We start from the raw sequence: 25,931 nt of genomic DNA on the forward strand, positions 1-25,931 counted from the left end.
TGCTAACTTTTTGAAGGACTTTTGGTGGGAAATTTTGAGAATTTATTATTTTTTAAGTATTAATCTGTCAGAATCTCAAGGTTTTTAGGTCAACCTGACTTACACAATTTGCACATTTGGACCAAAAGTTCCCCCAGATCTCGAGGGTTTGAGGACAGCTCTTGCCCATGGCCTTCTGAGCAAACTTGAGAAAGATCCTGAACTTTATTTCAGGTTAATCAGTTTCACAACCGGACTGAATGCTAATACTGAATCAAAGATCTCCTGGTGTAAGATCTTGCGATACTGAGACAGGACACAGGATTTTTCTTGTCAAAGAGGAGATTGTCTAATGAAACACTGACTGGGTGATGTGACGTGACTCTGCCTGGTGGACTAAGAATACCTGACTACCGTGATCCCTGGTAGACTTGGGGGTTAAGGACCACAGCTGCCTGTAAAAAGCAAAAGTACGACAATACTTGAGACCCCTCCTAAGAACACCCATAAATGTCTATTTTAGTCATTCAAACACCAAATATATCTGAATATTCATCAATATGCACAGTGGAAATCATCTTGGCACTTCTGCAGGTAGACATCTACAGTCTACCTTATTTCTACTCTTGGGTTTAAACACAATTAGTACCAATAAAAATGAATGGAGCTCCTGGACTGACTGTCTTGCAAACGCCAGCCAAACGCCATGAAGTATTGAGCCTGGATGTTACAGCTCTCCAAGCTGCAATTTTCTGTGAATATTTAAGATATGCTCAGTAAAAAATTAAGCAGTTTTGATCCATAAAAAAAATGAATCTGCCAACACCAAGCCACCAACAGGCAGGTGTCCACTGTATTATGAGAGTTAAAGGAGATGGATTTTAGCTCGAAACCCTGTTGTATGAAAGAGTATTTTATGTCTTGCACCTGATTGGCTGCTCAGAAACAGCTGTCACCAAAGCCCAAATGTTAATCTGGCTGTATTTTGTTTACTTGGTATGAAGAGAAAATGTCAGTGCAGTGCTTTGTATCTCGTCTAATAAGATACAACTATTGAGGTTACTGCTAATGACTAGTTCTAACACTAAATTAAGGCCCCATGGCACAGCTTTTATTGTGATAGGATTACATTTGATGATTAAGTCTAGATTTATTTCTCTGTTTGAAAGATTGCATTCCCATGATAAAATGTGTATATTTCTGCAACCACAAAGTCTATCTGAAAACATTTCATGTCCTAGTAAAGGGAAGACTTGAAAGATTTGCAAGTATTGGGAAATATCAGTCTATGCATTACTGGGAAAAGGTTAACAAAGCTAGTGCACAGTAGAAATGAGACAAAGTTGGTTTTTACAAAACTCTTTTCCTCTGAGAATGATTGTACAGGAACTCCAAAGGTTTTTCAAATTGTAGCATAATATGTTAGCATTATCTCTGCATAAATGTATCCCCATTAAATGAAACAGAAGAACAATAGAGGTTATGACATATAATACAGAGTTTAGGCAAGGTTTCCAAAATGCCCAATTTGACACATAAAGTGTTATTCAAATGTTCTGCTGTACAACAGTATGTACTTAATCTGTAAATCACTAATATTCATCACATCCAAATCCATTTGTTTACTACGTTGTTTCAGTCTGGCTGCCAGGTGCAAACCAGGACCAAACCGACGACTTCTCCTTGCTCTGCTACATTCTCCTGCTACTCTCCAATTTTGCCTTTGCTCGGTGCAAGCTGCTGGATTTCCTAAGATAGAAACTTTTTCTAATCAGTTTGAATAATAAACTGAACTTGCCTGCATTGTTTGGTACCTGGGATCAACTGGAACGTATGCATGATTGGATTGAAATAACTATTTTTTTGTGAAATGACTTGTGTTGACGTTTTGTGAATTGGCGTACCGTAAATAAACTGAATTGAATAAATTGCACTAATTCAACAAGGATATTGCAACTTTTTTATTTTTTTACTTTATCACTTTTTCTTACACATTTATGTTTTTCATTTGAATTGTATGTGATAAATTCAACAATAAAGGGTTCAAGGATTTACCATGATGTCAAACACAACACACCTGTCACAGTAACAGGTGTTTACACTATTGAGAAACACAGCAAACCTAAACTGAAATGAGAGTCTATTAAGAAAAATTTAAGCACAACAAAAAAAATCCCACTGACTCTCCACCTTGAATGCGAGATGCTCTGAGCCATCTGCCCTGGTTTAGAGCTGTGTTAGTGTTTCTTGTAGAATAATTTGCTTCACTACTACTCAGTTTTTTTTTTCCTGCAAAGGTCTTTGAATCCATCATCTGACAAAAATCATTACAAACAGAAAGCTTACACCCTGAGTTTGAGGCGTTAATCTGCTTACGGCAGATTTTTTTGCAAAACGAGGCGAAATGAGGACGTCAAGCAGCGAGGATTAGTTTGTGGTTCTCTCAGGTCTCCACTGCAGCAGAAGAAATTGCTAACACCGCATCCATCTAATCAAAATGAATTACACCCATAAAAAAGTAGAGAGATGGAAAGGCAGAAATGAAAAGAATTATGTTAAAATTACAATACAATAGCAAACACTTTGTGGATTTGGAAGCACAGGAAGTACAGCAGATCAGGACATGGCTGGTCTTACTGACAGACGCGCTGTGGTTTATGAATCAGTGGTACAGTGTGGTGAACTACATCTGTCCTCAGACAGACAGTCAAGTTGTAGTTTGAATGCTCGTAGCCATGGTGACACACAGGCACAAATAACTGGGCTGAATGGCAGAAAGAGATTCTCCTGGGGTTTGATCTGACTTCATTAACTACAAAAATGTATTTATTTTGTTGGCACTGGATCATTGACCAACACAAAGTACACAATTGTGAAATGGAAGGCAAATGATACACGATTTTCAAGATTAACTACAAATAAATAAATAAAAACCTGTTTTCACTAAATAAATCCAGTTCAGCCAGATTCAGTTAACCACTGAAGGAAATGACACAAAAACCTTTGAAGAAGACTTTGAACATAACTTCCTTCTTCACAAAATATAAATAAAAATGGAGTGCTGTCAGATTTCAGCAGCTGTATAATAAAAAACCATGAGCCATTTCTCCGACCAGCGCTAGACTTTCACTCCTTCTTTGGTTGTAATTACCCAGAATTCCCTGCACTATAGTCCACTTCCTGCTTTTCTAGCGGTCCACTCCCTTTATGTGAAATTCAAAGAACAGATTTTTGTGATTCTACTAAGATTTTATTTACACATTCTTCAAGTGTTTGATTTTAAAAATTAAATTTTTCCATTTTTTAAATTTTATTTAGATGCTTAATATCTCTCAAAACTTCTCTAATGAAAAACAAATGAGCTGGCTTGTAAATCTGAATAATGTGAGGAGACTTCTTCAACAACATGTTCTATCCAGGTTTAATTCTCCACTGGGTTTTCTCCACATACTGTGTGTACTTATGACGTTTAATCACACCAACAACTAAATATGATGAGAGTAAAGGAGCTTGACAGTGGACAGATCTGGCCAGTTATTTTGTGTAATCCAGCAGAACGCAGTGATGTGGTTGAAATTCCATCCATGACTGGATCCCACTGGCAGCGAGAGGCCGGATGGCAGCGGCCTTATATGAGCTACTTCAAGTAGAAGTGGAGCGACGTGTGCAAGCAGGTGTGCTGCCGTATCTGCAGTTATCTGAGTATTTCTGCAGATGACAGGAAGTCTGAATTTTCTAGTAGTCAGAGGTGTACAGAGTGAAAATGAATTGTGAGATGACAATCCTCTGTGGGGTTCCTCTGCTGCTGATCACCTAGTCAGACATACAAGCTCACATATTATGAGGTCTTTAGTCCAGCAGATTCTTAAGGCATCAAATTGTCTTCAATGTCCAGACCTCCATTGATCTGATCCTCCTCCTGACTGAAGCCTATGACCTTCATCACTGACCACACGTCGCTTTTACTGCTGTTTCTGATCTTCACTTTAAATTTCTTTTATAAAGTCTTCTACAATTCCCTGTCTCCCTCTCTGCTTGCTCTTTTTCTCTTATGTACCAGTTGCTCCAGCTCAGTAGTGAGCCACGGTTTATAAATGGGAACTGTTTTGCTGTTCTGGTGGAGATGCTGTTAACCACACTTAAGTTTCTATAGTTGGGAAAACACTTAGTCACGGTCTCCAGTGGACTGGCCCAGAGGATCACAAAGGAGAATAATGAGAAAATGGTTCAAAGGAAGAAACACCAAATAAGGAGAACTGGATGGACATGATGCACATGTTAGGGAGAAGCAAACCTGGATTGATTTGTATTGAACACATTGTTTATATAAAAGCAGTAAAATCAGATTTTGTTTGAAAATAATTATCTCCTCCCCCCGAGTTTTGATATATTTTTGTTCCTTTTCTCCTTTTCATTAATTTGTTTTGTGATTTTTCTTCTTCTTGTTGTTTTACCATAAATGTCAAAGACTAAACAATGTACATAATACATGTACAAATTTATTGTAATACCAATAAAAATTAAATAGAAAAAAAACGATAGCAATTTTCCCATAATTAATGAAATAATTTTAAACCTGCTTCTCATGTTTACTCAGGCTTTCTTTAACTGACGACAGGTGTGTGAAAATTCTGGTTAATCTTTTTTGAGTAGAGCTTTGTCACGGCTTCCTGGTGAATGAGGACGATTAACGAACGCTGAGTGTGCCTTCGCTCTCATTTGCTTGTTGTAACACGTTTGGGAGGCAGCAGCAGGTCTGGAAGGAAGGCCACCCTGAAAGGAAACGGCTGATGAGGTCAACCTGTAAGCTGGCTAAGTCCCGAGCAATAAACGTACCAATCCTTTCAAATCTCACCCTGGTCATTTCTGAAAGCAAACATGATTGACTTGAACTTTACCTGAACAAAACACAACACAGCACGCATTCACTCCACTATTGGTCCACGTTAGGGAGGAATAAAGAGAGAAGAAAGACTTTGAACTGGGTGAATGCATGCGGCTCTTAACATGTGCTCCTAAGCTACAAACACACAACACATGTTTTCAGCAGGGGGTCAAAAAAAAAACAAATCATCACAAACACAATCCACAAGATGCATTTTTCTGATCCTGATCGGGTCAGGCATGATTCGAGAGGATGTGTAAGTCTTTTTCCGAGCTGCAGCTAACAAGCCAAGACTGTCTTGTTTGCCTCATCAGGAAACAAAGCCCAGAGCGTTTTCATTCACGCTGAATGGAAAGCTGAATCCAAGGGCATAATTAAAATATACTCTGCATGATATTACGGCACATGGACAGTTTTTCTGCTTTGCAGCCATTAGCTCCACAGTAAAGCAAAAAAGAATTGAGGAAGCTTATGATAATGAGAACCATACAAACCTAATCTAATTACTGGGGAAATGGCTCCGACATTCAGGGATCCTGGAGGTTTCGATCAGTTAAATTTAACCCGCAAGATGTTCTTAAAAACCCTCACGCATTTATCCCTAATGACAACAAATGTCCACCTCCCCAAATCAACTGTAAAATGTGACATGCTAACATTTCCTTCCAATTTAAACATGGAAGTCTCTAATAACACATTTAGCTGTAAATATTATTATCATCTTACTTAACTCAACTTCCCTGAGCTGAAAAGAAAGAAAGTAAAATAAGTTTAAATGAGCATAGCCCCGCCCCCCAGGGAGATGGCAGCATGTAGTATTGGTGAGTGTTCAAGTTACATCCATCCTCACTATGTCCTTACTAACAGCACCTCCTCTGGAGCGAGTAGCAGCAGGAGTGGCTCTCCTTCTGATACATACGGCGTATAATTAATTATACAGAACAGCTCGACTGCTTCATGCCCTGCACCGGACACGAAGCAATCCAGCCAAATTTGACCTGGCTTGGCTGCTGGGGGGAAAAACTCCCACCTGGCTGTACAAGACTGAGCCTGGTAGGTAAATACATAATGTACAAGATAGAGGGAGAGAAAGATGGAGTAGATAAGGACTGAAAGGTGGAGGCAGAAACAGATAAAAGATGAGATAAAGAAAGAAAAGGAGAGGGACAGATTAATAAAGACAGATATAGAAATGAAGAGAGAAGATAGAGATAAAAAAAAAACATCTCAGACTTTCCATATTAAGAGGTTTGGAAATGTTTGTCCAGAAGCCACTACATTGCAGGGATAACTGTCGTCCACTCTGCAGATAATCACAACTAACTAAATCTGTTCCAGGATTTGTCTAAGTACTTTTACAACTGATAAATATATTTTGTTTGTGTTAATTACTATTTTAAAATTTCCCAAATTGCTACTTAAAGCCTGGGCTGGTTTCTTCATGACTTTAACTATAATTTACAAAGCAACATAAATCACTAATGTTCTCAGAAATGTAGTGTTTTTTTCCCCTGTGTGCTCTGGCAAATGTTCCTATTCTTCATGTACATACTGATACACCATCTTCAAAACCTGCCTAAAAGTCAAGACTTTTTGTGACTTTTGAGATTTCTTCATGATTTAATCCACAGACATTGTGGAATAACAAATAACACCTTGACTAAGTTGGCTTACTACCCTTAATAAGTGATGGGTAATCATTTTCAATAACTTAAGCTCTGATCTGAATGTCTTTGGTTAGAGTAATTTGAAACAATACAGGCATATTTTTCAGCTTGTCAATGCTGAAAAATTGGTTATTAACCAATTATAAAAATCTGCATTTTCTTTTCAGCCAAACTGTTAAGCACACTGTTTCCCACGCCAAAGGAGCTAGTGATAGATACTGAAATGAGAATGTTTTGATTGAAAACTAAAAATCTAATTTGTTTAGGAATTTGTTTTATGAGTTACACACTGTCTCAAAAGAATCTAATCAGTGTCAAAAAGTTCAGCTGAACTGCTTCGACTTGAAGATATTTTGTTTCTATGCTTTTCGTTTTCTAAGATGTTCAAAAAGTAAATAAAAAAAACATGTTTTTACAACTTTTCCAATTAGAAGAACTTGCTAATCTCAAACTGTGTTTTAAAGATTTTTCTATTCAGTTTAGAATATCCATTCCAAAAAAGTCCAGGCTACTTAAAGAACAGAAAAGCAAATGCTAACTTTAGCATCATTAGCAGTTAATGCATTAGTAGCTAACGGTTAGCTGCATTCTCACAGTGCTTACAAATGATCCTCGTCTAGTCTGCCTAAAAAGCTCCCACACATTTTAATGTGTTGATGTTTGAGGTTACAATGTGGCAAAACATGGAAAAAAGTACAAGCATTTCTTTTGCAGCAGAGTTTCTAAAATGTTTTTTCTCAGATAAACTTATTGTCTTGGCAAGCGTTAGTGGTAAAAAAACAAACAAAAAAACAGACTTGCCCGGTCATCCGGTTTGTTTTTGACGGGAAAAGAAAAGCTGTAACGTGTTGGGCGGCAGCAGTTAATGGGTAAAGACGTGATCTGTCTGCCAGCCTGAGGAGTTCAGACACTGTCTGAGTCTGCTGCAGGTTTTATGACTACTTCATTTTCCATTAGTTTCTTTTTATTGCTATTCGGAGATGAACAAATGTGAAGGAAGAGACATTTGTGAGCAGTGTGTTGATATTTGGAGCGTCAGGATAGCCAGCCAGTGACAACGGAGGATCGGAGGCGCCTCGGTGTGAGACTCACCGGTACGTGGGAGGTGGGCTTCCCTGGGCCTCGCAGCTGAACACCACCTCCCTGTTGGTCCCCACCGTCTCCACAGGGTACACGATGCTGCCTGGCTGCTTGGTGAAAGCGGGACTCTGCAGGACGCCGCTCTCTGAGGGACCACAAGGAAACACAACACGGTTGATCATGAACCTGCGTGGCGGCCTGTTTGCAAAACAGCCAATTAGTCAGTGGCAGTAAGCAGATGATGCTGCCTTAAGTCTCTCAGAGGGCAAAACCACAAGCAGACAAAGCATATCAATTTAAAGTGCCTGTCACGACTCACAGGCGCACAGGGAAAGGATTTGAAGTGAGACGTGTCTTCAGGACCTATTTAGGTGGTAATAGGATATAGAGTCTAATTTAGGTTGAACAATGGCCTGGAAAGATACAGTCATTAGCCTGTTTTATGTGTCCTTTTCTCTTTTATTGGATTAGATGTTAGGATTATCTGCCCACATGACTTGCATTTATTTTGTTTAACCTCTATGCTGTAAATGACAGTATAAATGATTCCTATGTGGGCTGCTTAACTCAACTCAGAATAAGCCTGAACAAACTTAAAACGAAAAAAAAGAAAAGTCTTTCTGCTGAAAAGTTTTGTAACCATTTATTCCAATCAAAAAACCATTGTAAAATTTCAGACAAAAAAATGCTTCAATTTAATCCAGGTAACTATGACTGAAGAAAAAGAAAAAAGAAAAACTTGTGCGGGCGAAAAGGGTTTTTTTTCCCTTCAGTGCCCCTTTATGTTACTCAGCCTGTTTTATTCCCTAGTTATACAGAATGAATGTGTGAATACTCAATACAATGTGATTTTAAAACCCAGGTGTTCACCAAACTGATTTTTATGTATTATTGCACCCCTAGGTTAAGTTAAAATATATGAAGAAAAAAGTAAAAAGAACACTACTTCAGATTAAGTGAATATGGCGAACATTTAAGGAATCACGTTGTTGCTTGTTTTTAGTTTGATAGAATTACATCTGTCGCTGCCGCTCAACATCTTTCTTATTCTAACAGAATAATAAAATTAAAGTTTGAAATGCGACAGTAAAGGGAACAGACAGCATGGTCAGCATGGTCTGTGTTTCATTATGAAAATTGAATTAGCTAATGGTGGTCTAAGCTAATATCTTAGACATGTAGTAAAACCCAATTACTGTGTGAACACGGATATCTGCATCTCTGCTTTTGTCTGACCTAACTTGACCACAACCATGGAGTTTTGTATTTTTAAGATGATGTGTGTGCGTGTGAGGGGGTGAGCGGGTGTGTGTGTGGGTGTGTGTGTGTGTGTAGCGAGGGGCATCCTGTCTGGAGAATACTAAATAACTGTTGGTCCTGCCAACTCTTCCCGGGGGAATTTAACTGGCGCATGCTAAACTAGGCACAAAATGTCACTTCATGATGTCATACTATAATTTGCATATTCATGACCTTCTCACTTTAACTTTTATATTTTGTGATATTGTTTTACTCCTGTTTGTAACTCAATTCATGGTAATGTACACAGCATCTTAATGCAGCCAAAAATGCAGGCATATGTTTGGAAACATATTTAAATACATCGTTTACAAAGATATCTTACCTTTTCTGTTTTTCCTTTGAGAATATTTTTATAGGTCAATTAGGATAATCAAAATTGTTTATTTTGCTAAGATTATTTTCATTGTTTTACTTTCTCCTTTGCCTAATGCCTGGTTTACATGGCAAGATTTTAAAATAATGATTAAAAAATATGATGATAAAAATCATAGATTTAATAGTGTGCAGTGTATAGCCACACAGCGTACACAACACAACGCAACACACATGGACAGATTTCACTCACAAACAAAACCTCTCGAGATCAAACTTCAGAATAAACAAAGATGGCCGACAAGGAAGAAGGAATGACAACAGTTTCAGGGCTATTTTTAACAGCTAAAAACGACACAAAAAGAAATCTCCAACGTCCAGCAAACTTCTGCACCTCCTGGTCAGTTGTTTTGTCTTCTGTGTTTTAGATTCCTCTATGTGTTTCCATTACTTTGCTTTCTGATTGGCTGCCCATCACATTCAACAGGCTGCGTTCTGGTCTGTGGTCAGGAAGCCCAGACATGCTGAGCTCCTGTACTAGCATGTAGCTAACATGGAATGATGAGGTTTTTTTATTTCACACAAGGATGAAGTGTCTCTGTGGTTTTGCTTTAACATAAATCCACAGGTGTGTCTCTACTTCACTAAAATTTCGTTAAAAGATTAAAAAGGCATTAAATTATCTTGGCTTTCTTAAATTATTTACAAGTACAGTAATTATATTGTATATGTTTGAATTTGGAGAAGATAATAAAAATGATCTAATAAAATATTTTTTCCTCATTATTTTTGCCATTTGCCAAATATTTTGGTAATCTTGACTGACCTTAAACATGTATCTTTTAAACAAAGCCACACCCTGTAATAAAATCAGCTTTACCTTTATTTTTTTCAACTATGCCTTTTCTTCTTTTTAATTGTTAGATAGAAAAAAGTAGAATGAAATTATGACAGCATTTCAACTTGGGCTTATCACAGCACCATTAGATTAGATGCAGTTATTTCTCTGGCAGGTCAAACTCCGTTCACTTCGCAAAACCGGTTTAACAAACCACAGAGGAAAAAAGGCTGCACTGTAAATGTTCACACACAATGCTAACAACCTGATTTAAATTAAACACACTTTTATAAAACTGTGTTACTGAACTGTTATTGAACTTGTAAAATTTTTTTTTTTTTTTTTTTTTTTTTTTTTTTTTTTTTTTTTATTAGGTTTTAACATCAAAATACAAAATGTACAAAAATATATGAACAAGATATGTAAACTTTTTTTCTATAACAGAACCGAACATAAGTCGTACAGAACACATGGATAAGCCTTCCCAAATAAAATCCAGAGGAATAAGAAAAGAAAACAAGAAAAAACAAAAAGTAGATATGTTAGAAGAAGAAATAAAAAAGACATTAGTCTTGTGTGCAAAGTACAATGATATAAATATAGGTCTTAATAGTGAAAGAAAGAAAAAAGAAAAAAAAAAAAAAAAAAGGGGGGGGGGAAGGATTTAAGAAAAAGGTACATCAATGGGTATTAATGACAAAATAAATAATTTGATAAATAATATGATAATGTAAATAAAAAGGTCAGGCAAAAGCAAAATTTAGTTGGGCACCATACGGGACGGCAATGTCTGAACAAAATCAAAAAACGGCTGCCAAATCTTTAAAAATTTAGTTGTGGAACCTCGTAGGGTAAATTTAATCTTATCAAGTTTACTAAAGTGTAAAGCATCTTTAATCCAGATTTCAAATGAGGGAGGTAAAGCTGATTTCCAGCACAGCAATATTCTACGCCTCGCCAACAAAGTGAGAAATGAAACCAGATCAGCCTCAAGTCTTGACAAAGAAACCGTCTCAGAAAGTACACCAAACAATGCAGTTAGTGGATCAGGCTGGATGGACATATGAGCTACTTCAGACAAGGCTGCAAAAATGTTTGTCCAATATTGCTTTAGTGATGGGCATGACCAAAACATATGGATCAGTGAGGCAGGTGTTTGATGGCAACGATCGCATTCCGGACTAACGTTTGGGTATATTTTAGAAAGCCTGGCCTTAGTCCAGTGAGTGCGATGCAGGACCTTACACTGAATTAGTCCGTGTCTGGCACACAGTGACGAACCATGAACACGGTAAAGAATTCTATCCCACAAGTCATCTGGAAACAGAAAACCCAAGTCCTCTTCCCATGCCGCTTTGATTGAGAGAATTGGGGACTCACGAAGACAGCACAATCTCTCATACAAACATGAAATAGGACCCTTTTTCGGTGGGGAAGGTGACAGAAGATTATCCAAATTATTAACAGGAGGTTTAGAGGGAAAGAGAGAAGTTTTTTCCTTAACATAACTTCGGACCTGTAGGTAACGAAAAAAGTGGCTCTTTGGGAGGTCGAATTTTGCAGAAAGCTGATCAAAGGAGACAAATGTACCCTCCTCATAGAGGTCACTAAAGCTTTTGATACCATGAGAGAACCAAACGGAGAAAGCATTATCGATCATAGAGGGCCGGAATAAAGGATTCTTGAAGATAGGAGATTGTAAAGAAAAAAAGTTTAATTTAAAATAGCGGCGGAACTGAAACCAAATTTTCAGAGTCACTCTCACCATTTTGTTGTTCGGAATTTCAGCTCCTGATAGCAATTTGGGAGCATAAACTAAAGCAGACAAAGACGATCGAATACAGGATGAGGCTTCCAAATCCAACCAAGCCGGGGCACTGTCCAAATCATTTGCCTTTAACCAATAATTAAGAATTCTAATATTGGATGCCCAATAATAAAACATAAAGTCCGGCCATGCCATTCCACCCACACTTTTTGGTCTCCTAAGATATGATTTACGAATTCTAGAGGGTTTATGATCCCAAATAAATCCAGTGATGATTTGGTCCAGTTTACTAAAAAAAGAAACGGGGATAAAAACAGGGACACACTGAAAGAGAAAAGAAAACTTGGGAAGCACGTTCATTTTAATCGTATTAATTCTCCCAGCAACGGATAAATGAAGCAAAGACCATCTATCTAGGTCTTGTTTGACCTTGTCCACCAACGGCTCAAAGTTAAATTTAAAAAGGTCGCAAAGTTTACATTTGACCTTAACACCTAAATATGTAAAACCATCAAGGGCAACCCTAAATGGGAGAGAAGCAAGTGAATATTTTCGAGCCACCGAATTTAATGGAAAAATTTCACTTTTACCAAGGTTTAGTTTATAGCCAGAGACGCGGCTAAATTGATCAAGAGTTGAAAGTACAATAGGGACTGAAGAGGCTGGTTTAGAAATATAGAGAAGCAAGTCGTCGGCGTACAAGGAAAGTCGTTGTTCAATGCCTGATCTTGTGACCCCACTTAAATGTGTATTGGATCTAAGTGAGATGGCCAATGGCTCTATAGCTATTGCAAAAAGTAATGGGGACATGGGGCACCCCTGTCTAGTGCCTCTGAAAAGAGGAAAGTATTTAGAGTAAATGGAATTTGTTTTGACAGAGGCAAGTGGGGAAGTGTATAAGAGCTTTATCCATGAAACAAACTTATTACCAAATCCAAAACGTTGAAGTACATAAAAAAGGTAACCCCACTCCACCCTGTCAAACGCCTTCTCCGCATCCAGACTAATCACAAATTCAGCTTCACAAGAATCTGTGGGGTTATAGAGCACATTAAATAACCGTCTAACATTGGAGAAGGCATATCTCCCCTTAATAAATCCAGTCTGGTCAGGACTGATCAAAGATGGCAAGACAGTTTCTAAACGGAGGGCTAAAAGTTTGGCGAGAATTTTATAGTCTACATTTAAAAGAGAAATTGGGCGATAGGAGCCACAAGATAAAGGATCTTTATCCTTCTTCAGGATCAAAGAAATAGAAGCCTGTAACAAGGATGCTGGGAGAGTTCCAGTTTCAAATGAGTGCCTAAACATGTTCAGTAGGAGGGGAGCCAATTTAAGACTGAACTTTTTATAAAATTCGACAGGAAATCCATCCTGTCCTGGGCATTTTGAACTTTGCATATTATTAAGAGCACGCAGAACTTCTTCTACAGCCAAGGGCTCTTCCATTTTAAGACTATAAGTTCGGTCTAATACAGGAAAAACAAGGTTATCACAGAAAGAGTCCAGAGACAAAATATCAAATGGACATTCAGACACGTATAATGACGAATAAAATTCTTGGAACTGGTTATTAATTATTTGTGGATCCGAAGAAATGCCATTGTGAGTTTGGATCCGTGGGATGAAATGTGTTGCTGACGCGTTACGAAGTTGGTGAGAAAGTAGTTTACTGGCCTTGTCACCATATTCATATTGGGCATGCTGCGACTTCAAAAGCATCTCCTCCACTTGTACTGATGCCAATCGGTCAAACTCTGCCTGTAAAGACAACCTAACATTGTATGCCTCGGGTGAGGGGGAAGCTGCGTATAGTTCATCCAACTGCAGAATTCGAGTTGTAAGTTCTGACAACTTTGCCTTTCTCTGTTTAGTTTCGAAACTACTGTAGGATATAATCTGTCCTCGTATAAAAGCCTTAAAAGTCTCCCACAAGAGAGAGGGTGATGTACCTGGAGTATCATTTGTGGCAATGAAGAAGTCTATTTTTGAAGTAACAAAGGCAACAAACTTATCATCAGACAACAGACGTGTGTTCAAGCGCCAAGGAACAACAGAAGGAGAGCCACCTCCCATCACCAGGTCCAATGTCACAGGAGCATGATCTGAAATTACAATGGCATTGTGAGAACAAGATCGGATATGCGGTATCAGTCGGCTGTCCAAAAGAATGTAATCAATACGAGTGTATGTATGGTGAACTGGGGAGAAAAATGTATATTCTTTACGAGTAGGGTTAAGAAAGCGCCAGGCATCAATAACTGAGAATTCTTTAAGAAAATTATTAACAACTTTGGAAGAATGTGATTGTCTGTTAACATTATTTGATGACCGATCCAAAGGGCCCAGCCAACAGTTCAAATCGCCAGCCAAGATAAGAAAATGTGAAGATAAATCTGGAATTTTGGTAAAAAAGGAACTAAAAAAATTATAATCGTCCCAATTCGGTGCGTACACATTAGCCAAAACTAATTTTGTATTAAAGATGCTCCCACAAACAATAATGTATCTACCATTAGGATCAGTAATAATGTTAGAGGACACAAATGGTACTGATTTGTGAATTAAAATAGCAGCACCTCGAGATTTACCTTGAAAAGTTGAATGATACATTTGGCCAACCCAGCCCTTCCGGAGTCTAGAATGATCTGAAATTTTCAAGTGGGTTTCTTGTAAAAACACAATTTGAGCACCCAAATGCTGTAAATGATGGAGCACTTTACTCCTTTTAATGGGTTGATTTAAACCCTTACAATTCCAGCTACAAAACTTGAAAACCTGACCCTTTAGTAAATTATCACAATTAGCTTGTGACATCCATCAATCTGTGTAAAGAATGACCCATTGATAGCACTTAAAGACCAAATAACATGTGAAATACAGTACGACAAAACAAGAACGTTAGAACTTACCCCTGATTGCTGAAGCATCTTCCCAAACAAGATGCGCGCATACCCCCTTTTGCTAACTACTAGATACCTCTCCCCAAGCATCCACGGACCCAGTAGAACTCAAGCTCCCACCAGTGCAAAGCAGGAACAAAAAAAAAAAGTGGATCAAATTATATTATCTAATTAAGTGTATAAATAGATATGCATCTACATACCCATACACACACAGAAATATAAATAAACAAATAAAGTATATATAGGAAATAAATCAGTAGTAAGGATAGAAAAACTAAAAAGGTATTTGAAAGAAAAAAAAAAAAAAAAAAAAAAAAAGGAGATTTAATAAAATATAAATAATATAATAATATAGTAATATTTATAAAATAAAATAAATTTTAAAAATTAAACAAAATAAATAAAACATCATAAATAAGATAAGTAAATGATTAGAATCAAATATGTAAGAAAAAAAAAAAAAAATTAACAAAATCTGGTACTAAAAGCACCCCCTACATTTTGTGAAATCACAAAAAAAAAACAAAAAAAAAACCAACCTTCAGTTAGGTTACCATTTCACAAATATAAATCAGAAATAACGAACATCAGCCTCAAACCAAGTCAAAGTTATTAGTCAGAAGGAGCACCACCTCCCAGTTTCTTAATAAAGTCTGTGGCAGCTTCGGGGTCGGAAAACTTGCGCACAACTCCATTTGGCAGTGTGATTCTTAACTCAGCAGGGTAGAACAGACCAAACTTAACGCCAGGGCACGAGTGTAGGAGACGTTTGGCATTCCCAAATTGTGAGCGTTTTTTGGCCACTGATGACGTAAAGTCTGGAAAGATAAAAATTTTCCTGCCCTGATAGAGAAGAGGTGCAGCAGCTCCTGCCCGGCGCAGAATCAGTTCCTTCACATGAAAATAATGCACTCTGATGATAATTGGTCGAGGTGGAGCTCCTTCTTTAGGTTTTTCCCTGCTAGATCTGTGAGCTCGGTCCAGAAGCGGCACATCCTCCAATCCCAAAAGGTCACGCAGAAGCTGTGAGACGAATTCTCTAGAACTGGGCAGTTCCAGTCCTTCAGCCAGCCCGATGAGACGAATATTATTACGCCTTGACCTCCCCTCCAGATCCTCACATTTAGCCTGTAGTTGTTTAACTTCCCCTGCTAAAACGGATACAGAGGTCTGCAGGGAGGACAAATCATCACTGCAAGAGGTAGCAGAGACCTCAAGCTCTTTGATTGTGGCTCCCTGAGTTTCAACAAGAGACTGGATGGAGTTTATATTAGCATTAAGCTCAGCCTTCACGGATTTAATTTCTGACCTTAATGTGAGAGTAAGAGAGTCGATCCTCTTGTCAAAAGTATCACAAATGTCTTGCTTCAGACCTTGCAGTGCTTTGATGAATGTTGCCTCACTGAGCGGTGTATCTGATCCACGCTCGTCGCTCCCCAGCGGCGTCTCATCCATCCGGAGCGCGCCCGATCCAGAGCCCGTCTCAGCGGCAGCACGTCTCTGACGAGGTCCCTTAGTTTCCCTCTTGTCCATTTCACAAGAGTCGCAGTACTTTAAAACCGAAAATGGTCCCAAACAGTGCCGAAGAAAGTTGGCGTAAACGATGACGTCACAGTTCAGCGACACGAGCGAGCGCAACCAATAATTAGCTTTAGCACAATGGACCATCCAAGGACGGAAACCACTCTTTTATGCTCACCCGTGCCCGCAGTAATATCAGTCCTAGTACCACCGTGCAGGGGACAAGGGATCAACCCAAAAGTGACAAACCAGTCCGTTTCGGGCCCGGGTCGGCCGCTATGTAGCTAGTGCACGCTGGCTAGGTTCGAGGCGACGACCGCGGCCTGTTACAAAAAGTTATTAAAACAAACGACTTATCGACCAAAAAAAGTGTCAAATGAACCAGGGATTAGAAGCGCACCATTATATACATATGCGAGGCTGATTTATAAAGAGGGGTGTGCTTTAAAATAAATGTTTTGTCCCTGCTTTTGCGGAGCCTCGAGAAGCACGTCTTCACTCCATGATGTTCCCGCAGCTCCCCCCAACTTGTAAAATTTAAGGATGTTTTAATTAGGGTGACCATATTTGACTTTGGGAAAACCTGGACAACCTGCAGGGGGGGGGGGGGGGGGGTTGGTGAAACCAGAACCCCTTACGGGGGGGGGGGGGGGGGGGGGGGGGGGGGGGGGGGGTGCGCTGCCCTCAGGGATTACGTGACACGCAGCGCCGTGCGCAGTGCCCTACAATGCACTGTAAGCTATGTAATGTGTTTTGAGGCAGTTCACCAAAATCCCGGACGATTTTTAAATTCCCCCCGGACATCTTTTTAGGTCTGAAAAGTAGGACATGTCCGGGAAAAAGAGGACGTCTGGTCACCCTATTTTAATATGCTAGTTTTTTACAAAAATCATCTTTAAAGGAAAAAGAAAAAGAATAATGTTTGATGATAGCAACACTGTTGCATCATCTGACATAGTTACAAAGCAACCAAAGACGGCTTCCCTCCTCTGCTATTGGGGACATTTAAAAGTTCATTAATCCACCAGAAAAAAAGCGGGTACAGGGTTTTCTTAAACATTTAAACTCACTATTCTCACACAGCCCACACTCTCTTTACACAGTGAAAGCATCAGATTCAACAGGCAATGAAAATAAATGAATATGAATCTTTTTGTTCAAGTGTTACAGTACCTCTACATCTTTCCTAATCATCATGGACCATACAGAACAAAGCAGAAAACGGTGCATATTTGTTATTGTGGTGACGTTGGGTCCATTTGTCACAGAACACAGGATTTACTAGAAAACACGTCTGTAGCTCAAAACAAAGGTCAAGCTATATCTGCCTTATGCTGTGACACGCCGTCTCAGGGCCAACCGCACCAGCATATGGTCTCACAAGGGGTCTGAGGATCTCATCTCGGTACCTAATGGCAGTCAGGCTACCTCTGGTGAGCACATGGAGGGCTGTGCGGCCCTCCAAAGAAATGCCACCCCACACCATTACTGACCCACTGCCAAACCGGTCATGCTGAAGGATGTTGCAGGCAGCAGACCGCTCTCCACGGCGTCTCCAGACTCTGTCACGTCTGTCACATGTGCTCAGTGTGAACCTGCTTTCATCTGTGAAGAGCACAAGGCGCCAGTGGCGAATTTGCCAATCCTGGTGTTCTCTGGCAAATGCCAAGCGTCCTGCACGGTGTTGGGCTGTGAGCACAACCCCCATCTGTGGACGTCGGGCCCTCATACCATCCTCATTGTCAAGTTAAACAGCAAATGGTGTATTTGTATGAGTGCAATACCATCTCCACCCAGCTGGCACGTGGCTCACAGAAAATCAAGCACACCCGTCTCTCCCACTCAGGCCTTCAGGAGCCTATAAAGCAACTCAGCACACCTGTGTTTGAGATAATCTCTACAAACAAAGACCTCATCTTCAAGCTCCTGCAGAACACCACTGGTAGGAACTGAATTTTAAATCTGTATTCAGAGGACCTTGCTGGCTTTACAAAATGGATTTATGAAAGTAGTTCATTTTGTTTATTTTCTTTTGATGACTCAAAAAGTAATTTGTACTTTGTGTGTTTGTAGGTTTTCAACCTGCTCAGGTGTCATGAAAGAACAGTGATTTAAAGAAAAGAAAAGAGAAATAAAATAAAAAGATGACACTGAGAAGAGTTGGTCCGGGTTGTCTTTGATGGGAGCAAGCCTTGTCAAGTTTGGGCAGAAGCTAAGGTGTTTTGTAGAGACTAAAAACTTGACAGTTGAAAACCAATGGAAACCAGCTGGAAACCAGTTCGAACCAATTGGGAACCAGTTGGAAACCAACTGAAGATCAGATGGAAGTGAAGACCTGAGAAAAGAGCTTCAACGAAACAACTCAAGGAGGAACATCAGGTCATCTCATCTATACAGTCCACAATGGCTGAAGAAATGTTTGGAAAGTCAGTGAAACAATTAAAGCTGGATCGCACCATGGCAAAGTCTTCCTTCACCAAGCAAGCAAACTTCCTGAGCAGAAAAGCTTCCAACATGACAGAGATGGAACTGCGAGAGGAGTTTAAAAAGCTAACTTCTGATGCCAGACATGTAAGTGACTCAAATGATGATTACAAAGCTGGACTATTGGCAGAGGTGGGAGATGAAGCTGATGAACTTGATGAACAGCAAAAAGCTGATTTGGAAAAGACTATTATTGACTGTGAATTAAAATTAGAAGAAGTCAAACAAATAGTTCAGTCTAATTTGTGGAAAAAATATGGTCAAGATGAACTCTATACTGCAATCCAAGAGGCAGAAAAGGCCTGTAATGATGCTTCTGACATAAAAGTTTTAACTGTGTACAAAAACGCATATGAAGTGCAGCTGTCCTTCGTGGAGAATGTGATCCAGGAATCTATTAAAAGTTTTTTGACCTGGGAAATGTGGATTCCAGTAGAAGAAAGGGACAATATAGAAGACAGAGTAAAACAAATGAAATTGATGAAAAATAAACTTCAAACAAGAAAATCACAGTTTGCCATAGCACAAACAATTGCAGAGGAGAAGAAGAAATCAGATGATGCGCAATCAGACCTTACGTCTTTTCCTATACTAGCTCAACCTGCACCCAGTGTAAAGATTAGACCCATTTGTCTACCAAAATTTCATGGCTGTAAAAGAAACTTTCACAGATGGAGAAAAGACTGGGAAAGCCTGCAGAAGCAGGGAGAACCAAGTGGCTCAGTGGAAGTGAAAAAGTTTCAGTTGTTGGATAGTGTGGATGAAAGAATCTGTAATGAATTACATCTGTCTGCTTATGATACTGCTGCAGATATGTTCCGAGTGATGGAAAATAGGTATGGCGACAAGTTAAGCATTGCTTTAGAAATTATTGAAGAGCTTGAGAAGACTCCACCCCTGAAAGCAAACCAGCCAAGGAAAGTGATAGATCTTATTCAAGCAATTGAAAAGGCTCTAGCTGACTTAACAGAGTTAGGTAACATTGGAGCAATGAAAAATCCTCTGGTTATTAAATCTCTAGAGAGTAAACTACCTGATGTTATAAAGAGAGACTGGCTAGTTTTTATGGTTAATCCTGCTAATGCAGTTACACCAGATAACCATTTTGATAGTCTTCTCAAATTTTTAAAGACACAGGAGGAAGTTCTAGAGAAATTGGAGCAACTTGGAGTGAGTGAAAAGGTTGAGAAGAAGTTTGAGAAACGACATGCTTTTACTCGATCCACAAGAAAGAATCATGTCTGTATTGTGTGTGGAGACGCAAGACATGGAGATAAAATATTCTTCTGCAAACAGTTCAAAGCAATGAATTTACCTGAAAAGCTCAACATTGTAAAGACGTTGGACACATGCAAAAGGTGTTTGAGAAAGCATGGAGATGCTGATTGCATCAATACTTACCTTTGTAGAAATAAAGATTGTAAGAAAAGAAGCTTTTCAGATCACCATTTCCTCCTTTGCCCAAAGGGTGAGCTTACAAAGGTTGAGACTGTTAAACCAAGAAGGGAAAATAGACTGACAGAAGAGCAGGAAAAATTCATAGCTGGACTTTCACCAGAACTAGCAGAAGAATGCAGAAAAGCCTTTTCAAATGTGACTGCTTTAACAAAAAACACAAAGTGTGAAGCCTCTGGGCTTATGGAGTCATATGGACTAAAAGAGCAACCTGTCATTCTAATGCTATTGGAAGTCACTACGAACGCAGGCCAGAAAATAGGCACTTTGATTGACTTGGCTTCTGATACTAATTACATTACTCATCAAGCAGCTAAAAGGTTGAGCCTAGAAGGTGAAAACATAACATTAGTTGTTCATGGTGTTGGGGGAATGTCAGTCAAAGTTAGAACAAAGAGATACCTGTTAAGAGTGAGAGTTAAGACCCCCAAAGGGACAATGAAAGCTCACCAACTCATTTGTTATGGACTTAGTGAAATTGCTAAAGTGCATAAAGTCATTCAACCGCTGCAGCTGCAAAAGTTTTTCCCAGATGTTGGCCTGGAAGACCTTAAAAGACCAGATACCATTGAGCTGCTAATAAGCCACAGAGAAGGCAGACTGGCCCCTCAAAGAGTCAAGGTTGTTGGAGACCTGGTCCTGTGGAACAGTCCACTCGGCATGACCGTGGGAGGAGCTCATCCGGATCTTTGTGAAGACGTCGACGTGGCAGCACACAGGTCAGAAACGCACTTTGCTCGTTCTATGCGCATTGCTGCTGTAAAGTATAAAGAAGTCTGCAGTTTCGAGGAAGTTAAAGCAGAAAGCAAAAACACAACTACCAATAAAGAGTTTATTGATTGGTGGAAGTGGGAGAGCATAGGAGCGGCTTGTGAACCAAAGTGTGGTGGATGTCGCTGCGGAACATGTCAACCAGGTGGGAAAGATATGACATTAATGGAGGAGAAAGAACTTGAAATAATTAAACAAGGTCTTACCTATGTGCAAGCAGATAACCACAGTGATGCTCCCCACTGGGATGCAAAGTATCCTTGGATTGTAGAACCCGCTTGTCTTCCCAAGAACAGGAAAAGTGTTGAATCAACTTTCTTAAGAACAGAAAGACGATTAAATAAAGAGCCTGAATGGAAAACTGTCTATGCAAACCAGGTGCATGAAATGGTGGAGAGAAAAGCAGCAATAAAACTAACAGAAGACACTCTAAACAACTGGAAAGGACCAGTATGGTATGTAAACCATCAGGTGGCGCCAAATCCTCATTCTGTGACCACTCCTGTGCGTTTAGTATGGAACAGCAGTCAAAGATTTGAAGGTCTAAGTATGAATGATATTCTGCTGAAAGGTCCTGATGTTTTAAATCCCATTCGTGCTGTTCTACTCAGGTTCAGAAGGGGACTGCATGCTGCCCTGGGAGACATTAAAAAAATGTATAACTCTGTTTGGCTAGAGGACCTGGAGAGACATCTACACAGGTTCCTCTGGAGAGACGGCTCAGAAGAGGAGATCGGTGAGTTTGCCATTACCAGAGTTAACATTGGGGATCGACCTGCTGGATGTATTGCCCAAGTAGCAATGCGAGAGACGGCAAAACTGCCCATGTTTGACAGCTGTAAAGAGGAGCGTAGGATCCTGGAAGAAGACTGTTATGTCGATGATATTTTAACATCTGACAATGACCCAGAACTTTTGCATAAACACATTAAGAAGGTGGAAGAGATCTTACAAGCTGGGGGATTCTGTTTGAAACCATGGGTCCTATCAGGTCAAAGTGGGAGGCAAAACATGTCCTTACCTAGCAGAGACAAAATCCTTACACTCCCTAATCAGTTGAAAGAGGATGATAATAAGGCTTTGGGAGTGGGATATCTGGTGGAGGAGGATAAATTATATGTGATGACATCAATTAACTTCTCAAAAAGGAGGAAAAAAATGAAGATGGGACAAAACCTAGAAGAAGGAGAAGTGAGAGTAAATACTCCAAATCCTCTCACTAGGAGAGAACTCCTTAGCCAAGTAGCTAGTCTTTTTGATCCCATTGGGCTAGTCACACCCACCAAACAAAAAGGAGCCATTCTAGTGAGAAAGGCTTTTCAAGAAACCAGAACTGCAGGCAAAGCAGGTGATACTTGGGATCAACCACTTTCTGATGGGCTAAGAAATGAAGCCATTGAATTGTTCCAGGAGTATGTTCGCCTGGGCCAAATTAAATTTCACAGGAGTTTAACACCAATCAGTTGGATTAGAAAGCCCATTGGAATAACTTTCTCTGATGGGAGTGACAAAAGTTATGGGGCAGTTCTATACTTCAGATGGGAGACAGAGCAAGGGATCCAAGTGAGACTTGTAGAATCCAAAGCAAAACTTACTCCACTCGACCAGAAAGGAGAACCTGTAAAAGCAGAAATTTGTGGTGCTGTGTTTGCAGCTCGTCTGAGGAAGAATGTTGAAAAGCACAGTAGGATGGAAATTGGAGGCTGGTACCATCTTCTAGACAGCCAAACTGTGCTAGGAGCCATTCAGCGTGACAGCTATGGGTACCAAACTTTCTTTGCTAACAGAATTGGTGAAATACAGAAAACTGGGCCTGTCGCAGATTGGTGGTGGATTCCAGGTGAGCTAAATGTTGCAGACATTACATCAAGAGGAGCATGTCCTGAGCACCTCCAAGAGGACTCACAGTGGCAAAATGGACCAAAATTTTTGTTGCAACCTATTGACCAGTGGCCGAAAAGATCTGCCAAAGATATTGCTATAAGTGCAAAGGAAGGGGTTGAAAAACTCCAAAGAAAAGCTTTCTCAGCAGTAATAACTAGAGCACAGTCTAAGCAAACTAAAGAAAAATTGTGTGATGAGGAGGTGACAAAGAATGCTCTAACAGCTACAAAGTGTAAAGAAAGGGACAGGGAGCTCAAAATCTCACCTCTTACATTCATTGCCAAGCAGTTAATTCAAGAGAGAAGATACAGCAGTCTTTCTAAACTAGTCAGAGTTATTGCATGGGTGAGAAGAGCTGTTGAAAACTGGAAACTCACTTTAGAAAGTCACCATAGTGGCAGAAAAGTGAAAGTAAAAATTTCAACAGACATCAAACAATCAACCATCCATCCCGGGCTTAGTGTTAAAGAGTGTGAGAATGCACTGAGAGAGGTTTTTCTGGCTGCACAAGAGAATACCTCATTCCATGACACAACTTTAAACAGACTAGTTGTGTTTAAAGAACAAGATTCTGGACTTCAGGTATGTGGGGGTCGTATTCAATCCTTTAATGAGGACAACAAAAAAGCTGTTCCCATTTTACCTTATGACTCATGGGTATCCATGTTGGTTGCTCTTGAAGCTCATGAAGTAAATCATGAAGGCATTGCTGGAACATTACTGCAGATGAGGAAAAAAGCATGGGTGGTGAGAGGCAGAAGATTGGCTAAAAAAGTTGTGGATAACTGTGTGACGTGCCGGAAAATCAGGGCAAAAAGATGTGAACAGATAATGGGTGATCTTCCACCAGAACGAACACTGCCTGCCAGACCATTTGAGTTTACTACTATTGATCTATTTGGACCTTATGAAGTGAGGGATGAGGCCCGGAAAAGAGTTAAACTGAAAGTGTGGGGCATCATCTTCTGTTGCATGTCATCTAGAGCTATTCACACAGATCTTGTAAGCGATCAGTCAAGTGAAGGCTTTTTGTTAGCATACCAAAGATTTACAGCCTTAAGAGGACATCCAAGGAAGTTATGGTCAGATGGCGGAAAAAACTTTATTGGAGCTAAACCTGTCCTGGTTGATCTTTATCTGTTTTTGGACCGACTAAACAAAGAGCAAATTCAACATGAAGCTTTGGAACATGGAACTGAATGGAGCTGGAAAATACACCCTGCAGATTCCCCCCATAGGAATGGGGCAGCAGAAGCAGCTGTAAAGATAGTCAAGCAAGCATTGCACAATCTAGGATCAGATGGAGTTTTTACATGGAGTGAATTTCAAACATTCCTGTATATGGCAGCTAATCTGGCTAATGAAAGACCAATAGATGCAAGAACTCAAAGTCGAGAAGATTGCATAAGCTACATCACACCAAACTCTCTGCTGCTTGGAAGAACTGATCTAAAAAGTGATAACTGTGGATTTGACTTTAAAAGTTATCCACTCAAGAGATTAAAGTTCATTCAAACAGAAGTGGACAGATTTTGGAGAAAATGGAGTCAACTAGCTGGACCAAATTTGTTTGTCAGAAGTAAATGGCATTCAAAGAAGCGAAATGTTGCTGTCGGAGACATTATTTGGCTTGCAGACCAAAATGCTTTAAGAAGTCAGTACAAACTTGGCAGAGTGATCAGTGTAAACAGTGACGGGAAGGGGATTGTAAGAGATGTATATGTACGAACTTATCCAAGTTACCCTGTACCACTTGTGAGAGCTGGAGGACAAACGAGGAAGATGAGGAAGAAACTTCAAATGAAGATACCCTCAACAATACTTCACAGAGATGTAAGACGCATTGTTGTGTTATTGCCAATAGAAGAGCAAGAAAACCCTGCTAGGACAAGATCTGGTGAAGAGAGAGAGGCGTGACCTCCTTGGGTTCAAAAAACCAGGAGCTCAAGTGGGAGGTGTCAAGTTAAACAGCAAATGGTGTATTTGTATGAGTGCAATACCATCTCCACCCAGCTGGCACGTGGCTCACAGAAAATCAAGCACACCCGTCTCTCCCACTCAGGCCTTCAGGAGCCTATAAAGCAACTCAGCACACCTGTGTTTGAGATAATCTCTACAAACAAAGACCTCATCTTCAAGCTCCTGCAGAACACCACTGGTAGGAACTGAATTTTAAATCTGTATTCAGAGGACCTTGCTGGCTTTACAAAATGGATTTATGAAAGTAGTTCATTTTGTTTATTTTCTTTTGATGACTCAAAAAGTAATTTGTACTTTGTGTGTTTGTAGGTTTTCAACCTGCTCAGGTGTCATGAAAGAACAGTGATTTAAAGAAAAGAAAAGAGAAATAAAATAAAAAGATGACACTGAGAAGAGTTGGTCCGGGTTGTCTTTGATGGGAGCAAGCCTTGTCAAGTTTGGGCAGAAGCTAAGGTGTTTTGTAGAGACTAAAAACTTGACACTCATGGAGTCGGTTTCTAACCGTTTGTGCAGACACATGCACATTTGTGGCCTGCTGGAGGTCATTTTGCAGGGCTCTGGCAGTGCTTCTCCTGTTCCTTCTTGCACAAAGGCGGAGGTAGCGGTCCTGCTGCTGGGTTGTTGCCCTCCTACGGCCTCCTCCACGTCTCCTGGTGTACTGGCCTGTCTCTTGGTAGCGCCTCCAGCCTCTGGACACTACGCTGACAGACACAGCAAACCTTCTTGCCACAGCTCGCATTGATGTGCCATCCTGGATGAGCTGCACTACCTGAGCCACTTGTGTGGGTTGTGGAGTCCATCTCATGCTACCACGAGTGTGAAAGCACCACCAACATTCAAAACTGACCAAAACATCAGCCAGACAGCATAGGTACTGAGAAGTGGTCTGTGGTCCCAACTGCAGAACCACTCCTTTATTGAGTGTGTCTTGCTAATTGCCAATAATTTCCACCTGTTGTCTATTCCATTTGCACAACAGCAGGTGAAATTGATTGTCAATCAGTGTTGCTTCCTAAGTGGACAGTTTGATTTCACAGAAGTTTGATTTACTTGGAGTTATATTGTGTTGTTTAAGTGTTCCCTTTATTTTTTTGAGCAG

The 25,931-nt window shown here is 39.9% G+C and overlaps 2 protein-coding genes across 9 annotated transcripts in view; one reads left to right on the plus strand and one right to left on the minus strand.

Moving 5' to 3' along the window:
- Positions 1 to 25,931, minus strand: part of cntn4 (contactin 4) — a 242,934-nt gene that overhangs the window by 137,086 nt on the left and 79,917 nt on the right. For both annotated transcript variants that reach the window (XM_032549067.1, XM_032549066.1), the window contains exon 3: positions 7,624 to 7,756. In XM_032549067.1, coding sequence (XP_032404958.1) covers positions 7,624 to 7,756 — 133 coding nt within the window. The remainder of the gene's footprint in view (positions 1 to 7,623; positions 7,757 to 25,931) is intronic.
- On the plus strand, positions 18,003 to 25,321 carry LOC116710185 (uncharacterized). Of its 7 annotated transcripts, XR_004337063.1 has the most exons (5): positions 18,003 to 18,200; positions 18,332 to 20,916; positions 21,347 to 21,423; positions 21,580 to 25,010; positions 25,142 to 25,321. XR_004337063.1 is itself a non-coding variant. In XM_032549065.1 (4 exons), exons 2-3 carry the CDS (start codon positions 18,662 to 18,664, stop codon positions 21,378 to 21,380), a joined length of 2,289 nt encoding a protein of 762 aa, XP_032404956.1. In that variant the 5' UTR covers positions 18,003 to 18,200; positions 18,332 to 18,661; the 3' UTR covers positions 21,381 to 21,423; positions 21,580 to 23,066. The 7 variants fall into 7 exon arrangements, 2 of the variants coding, with proteins under 2 accessions (XP_032404956.1, XP_032404955.1); XR_004337060.1 differs by having other exon boundaries at positions 18,332 to 21,423; XR_004337062.1 differs by having other exon boundaries at positions 21,347 to 25,010.

This window comes from Xiphophorus hellerii, chromosome 20, assembly GCF_003331165.1.
Source record: "Xiphophorus hellerii strain 12219 chromosome 20, Xiphophorus_hellerii-4.1, whole genome shotgun sequence".
NCBI lineage: Eukaryota > Metazoa > Chordata > Actinopteri > Cyprinodontiformes > Poeciliidae > Xiphophorus > Xiphophorus hellerii.

Bases quoted from the DNA above. Each gene is read 5' to 3' on its own strand.
- LOC116710185 (XM_032549064.1), top strand. From the start codon at position 18,662: ATGGCTGAAGAAATGTTTGGAAAGTCAGTGAAACAATTAAAGCTGGAT. The intron at 20,917-21,346 runs GTCAGAAACGCA...TATGCAAACCAG, and splicing joins GTCGACGTGGCAGCACACAG to GTGCATGAAATGGTGGAGAG.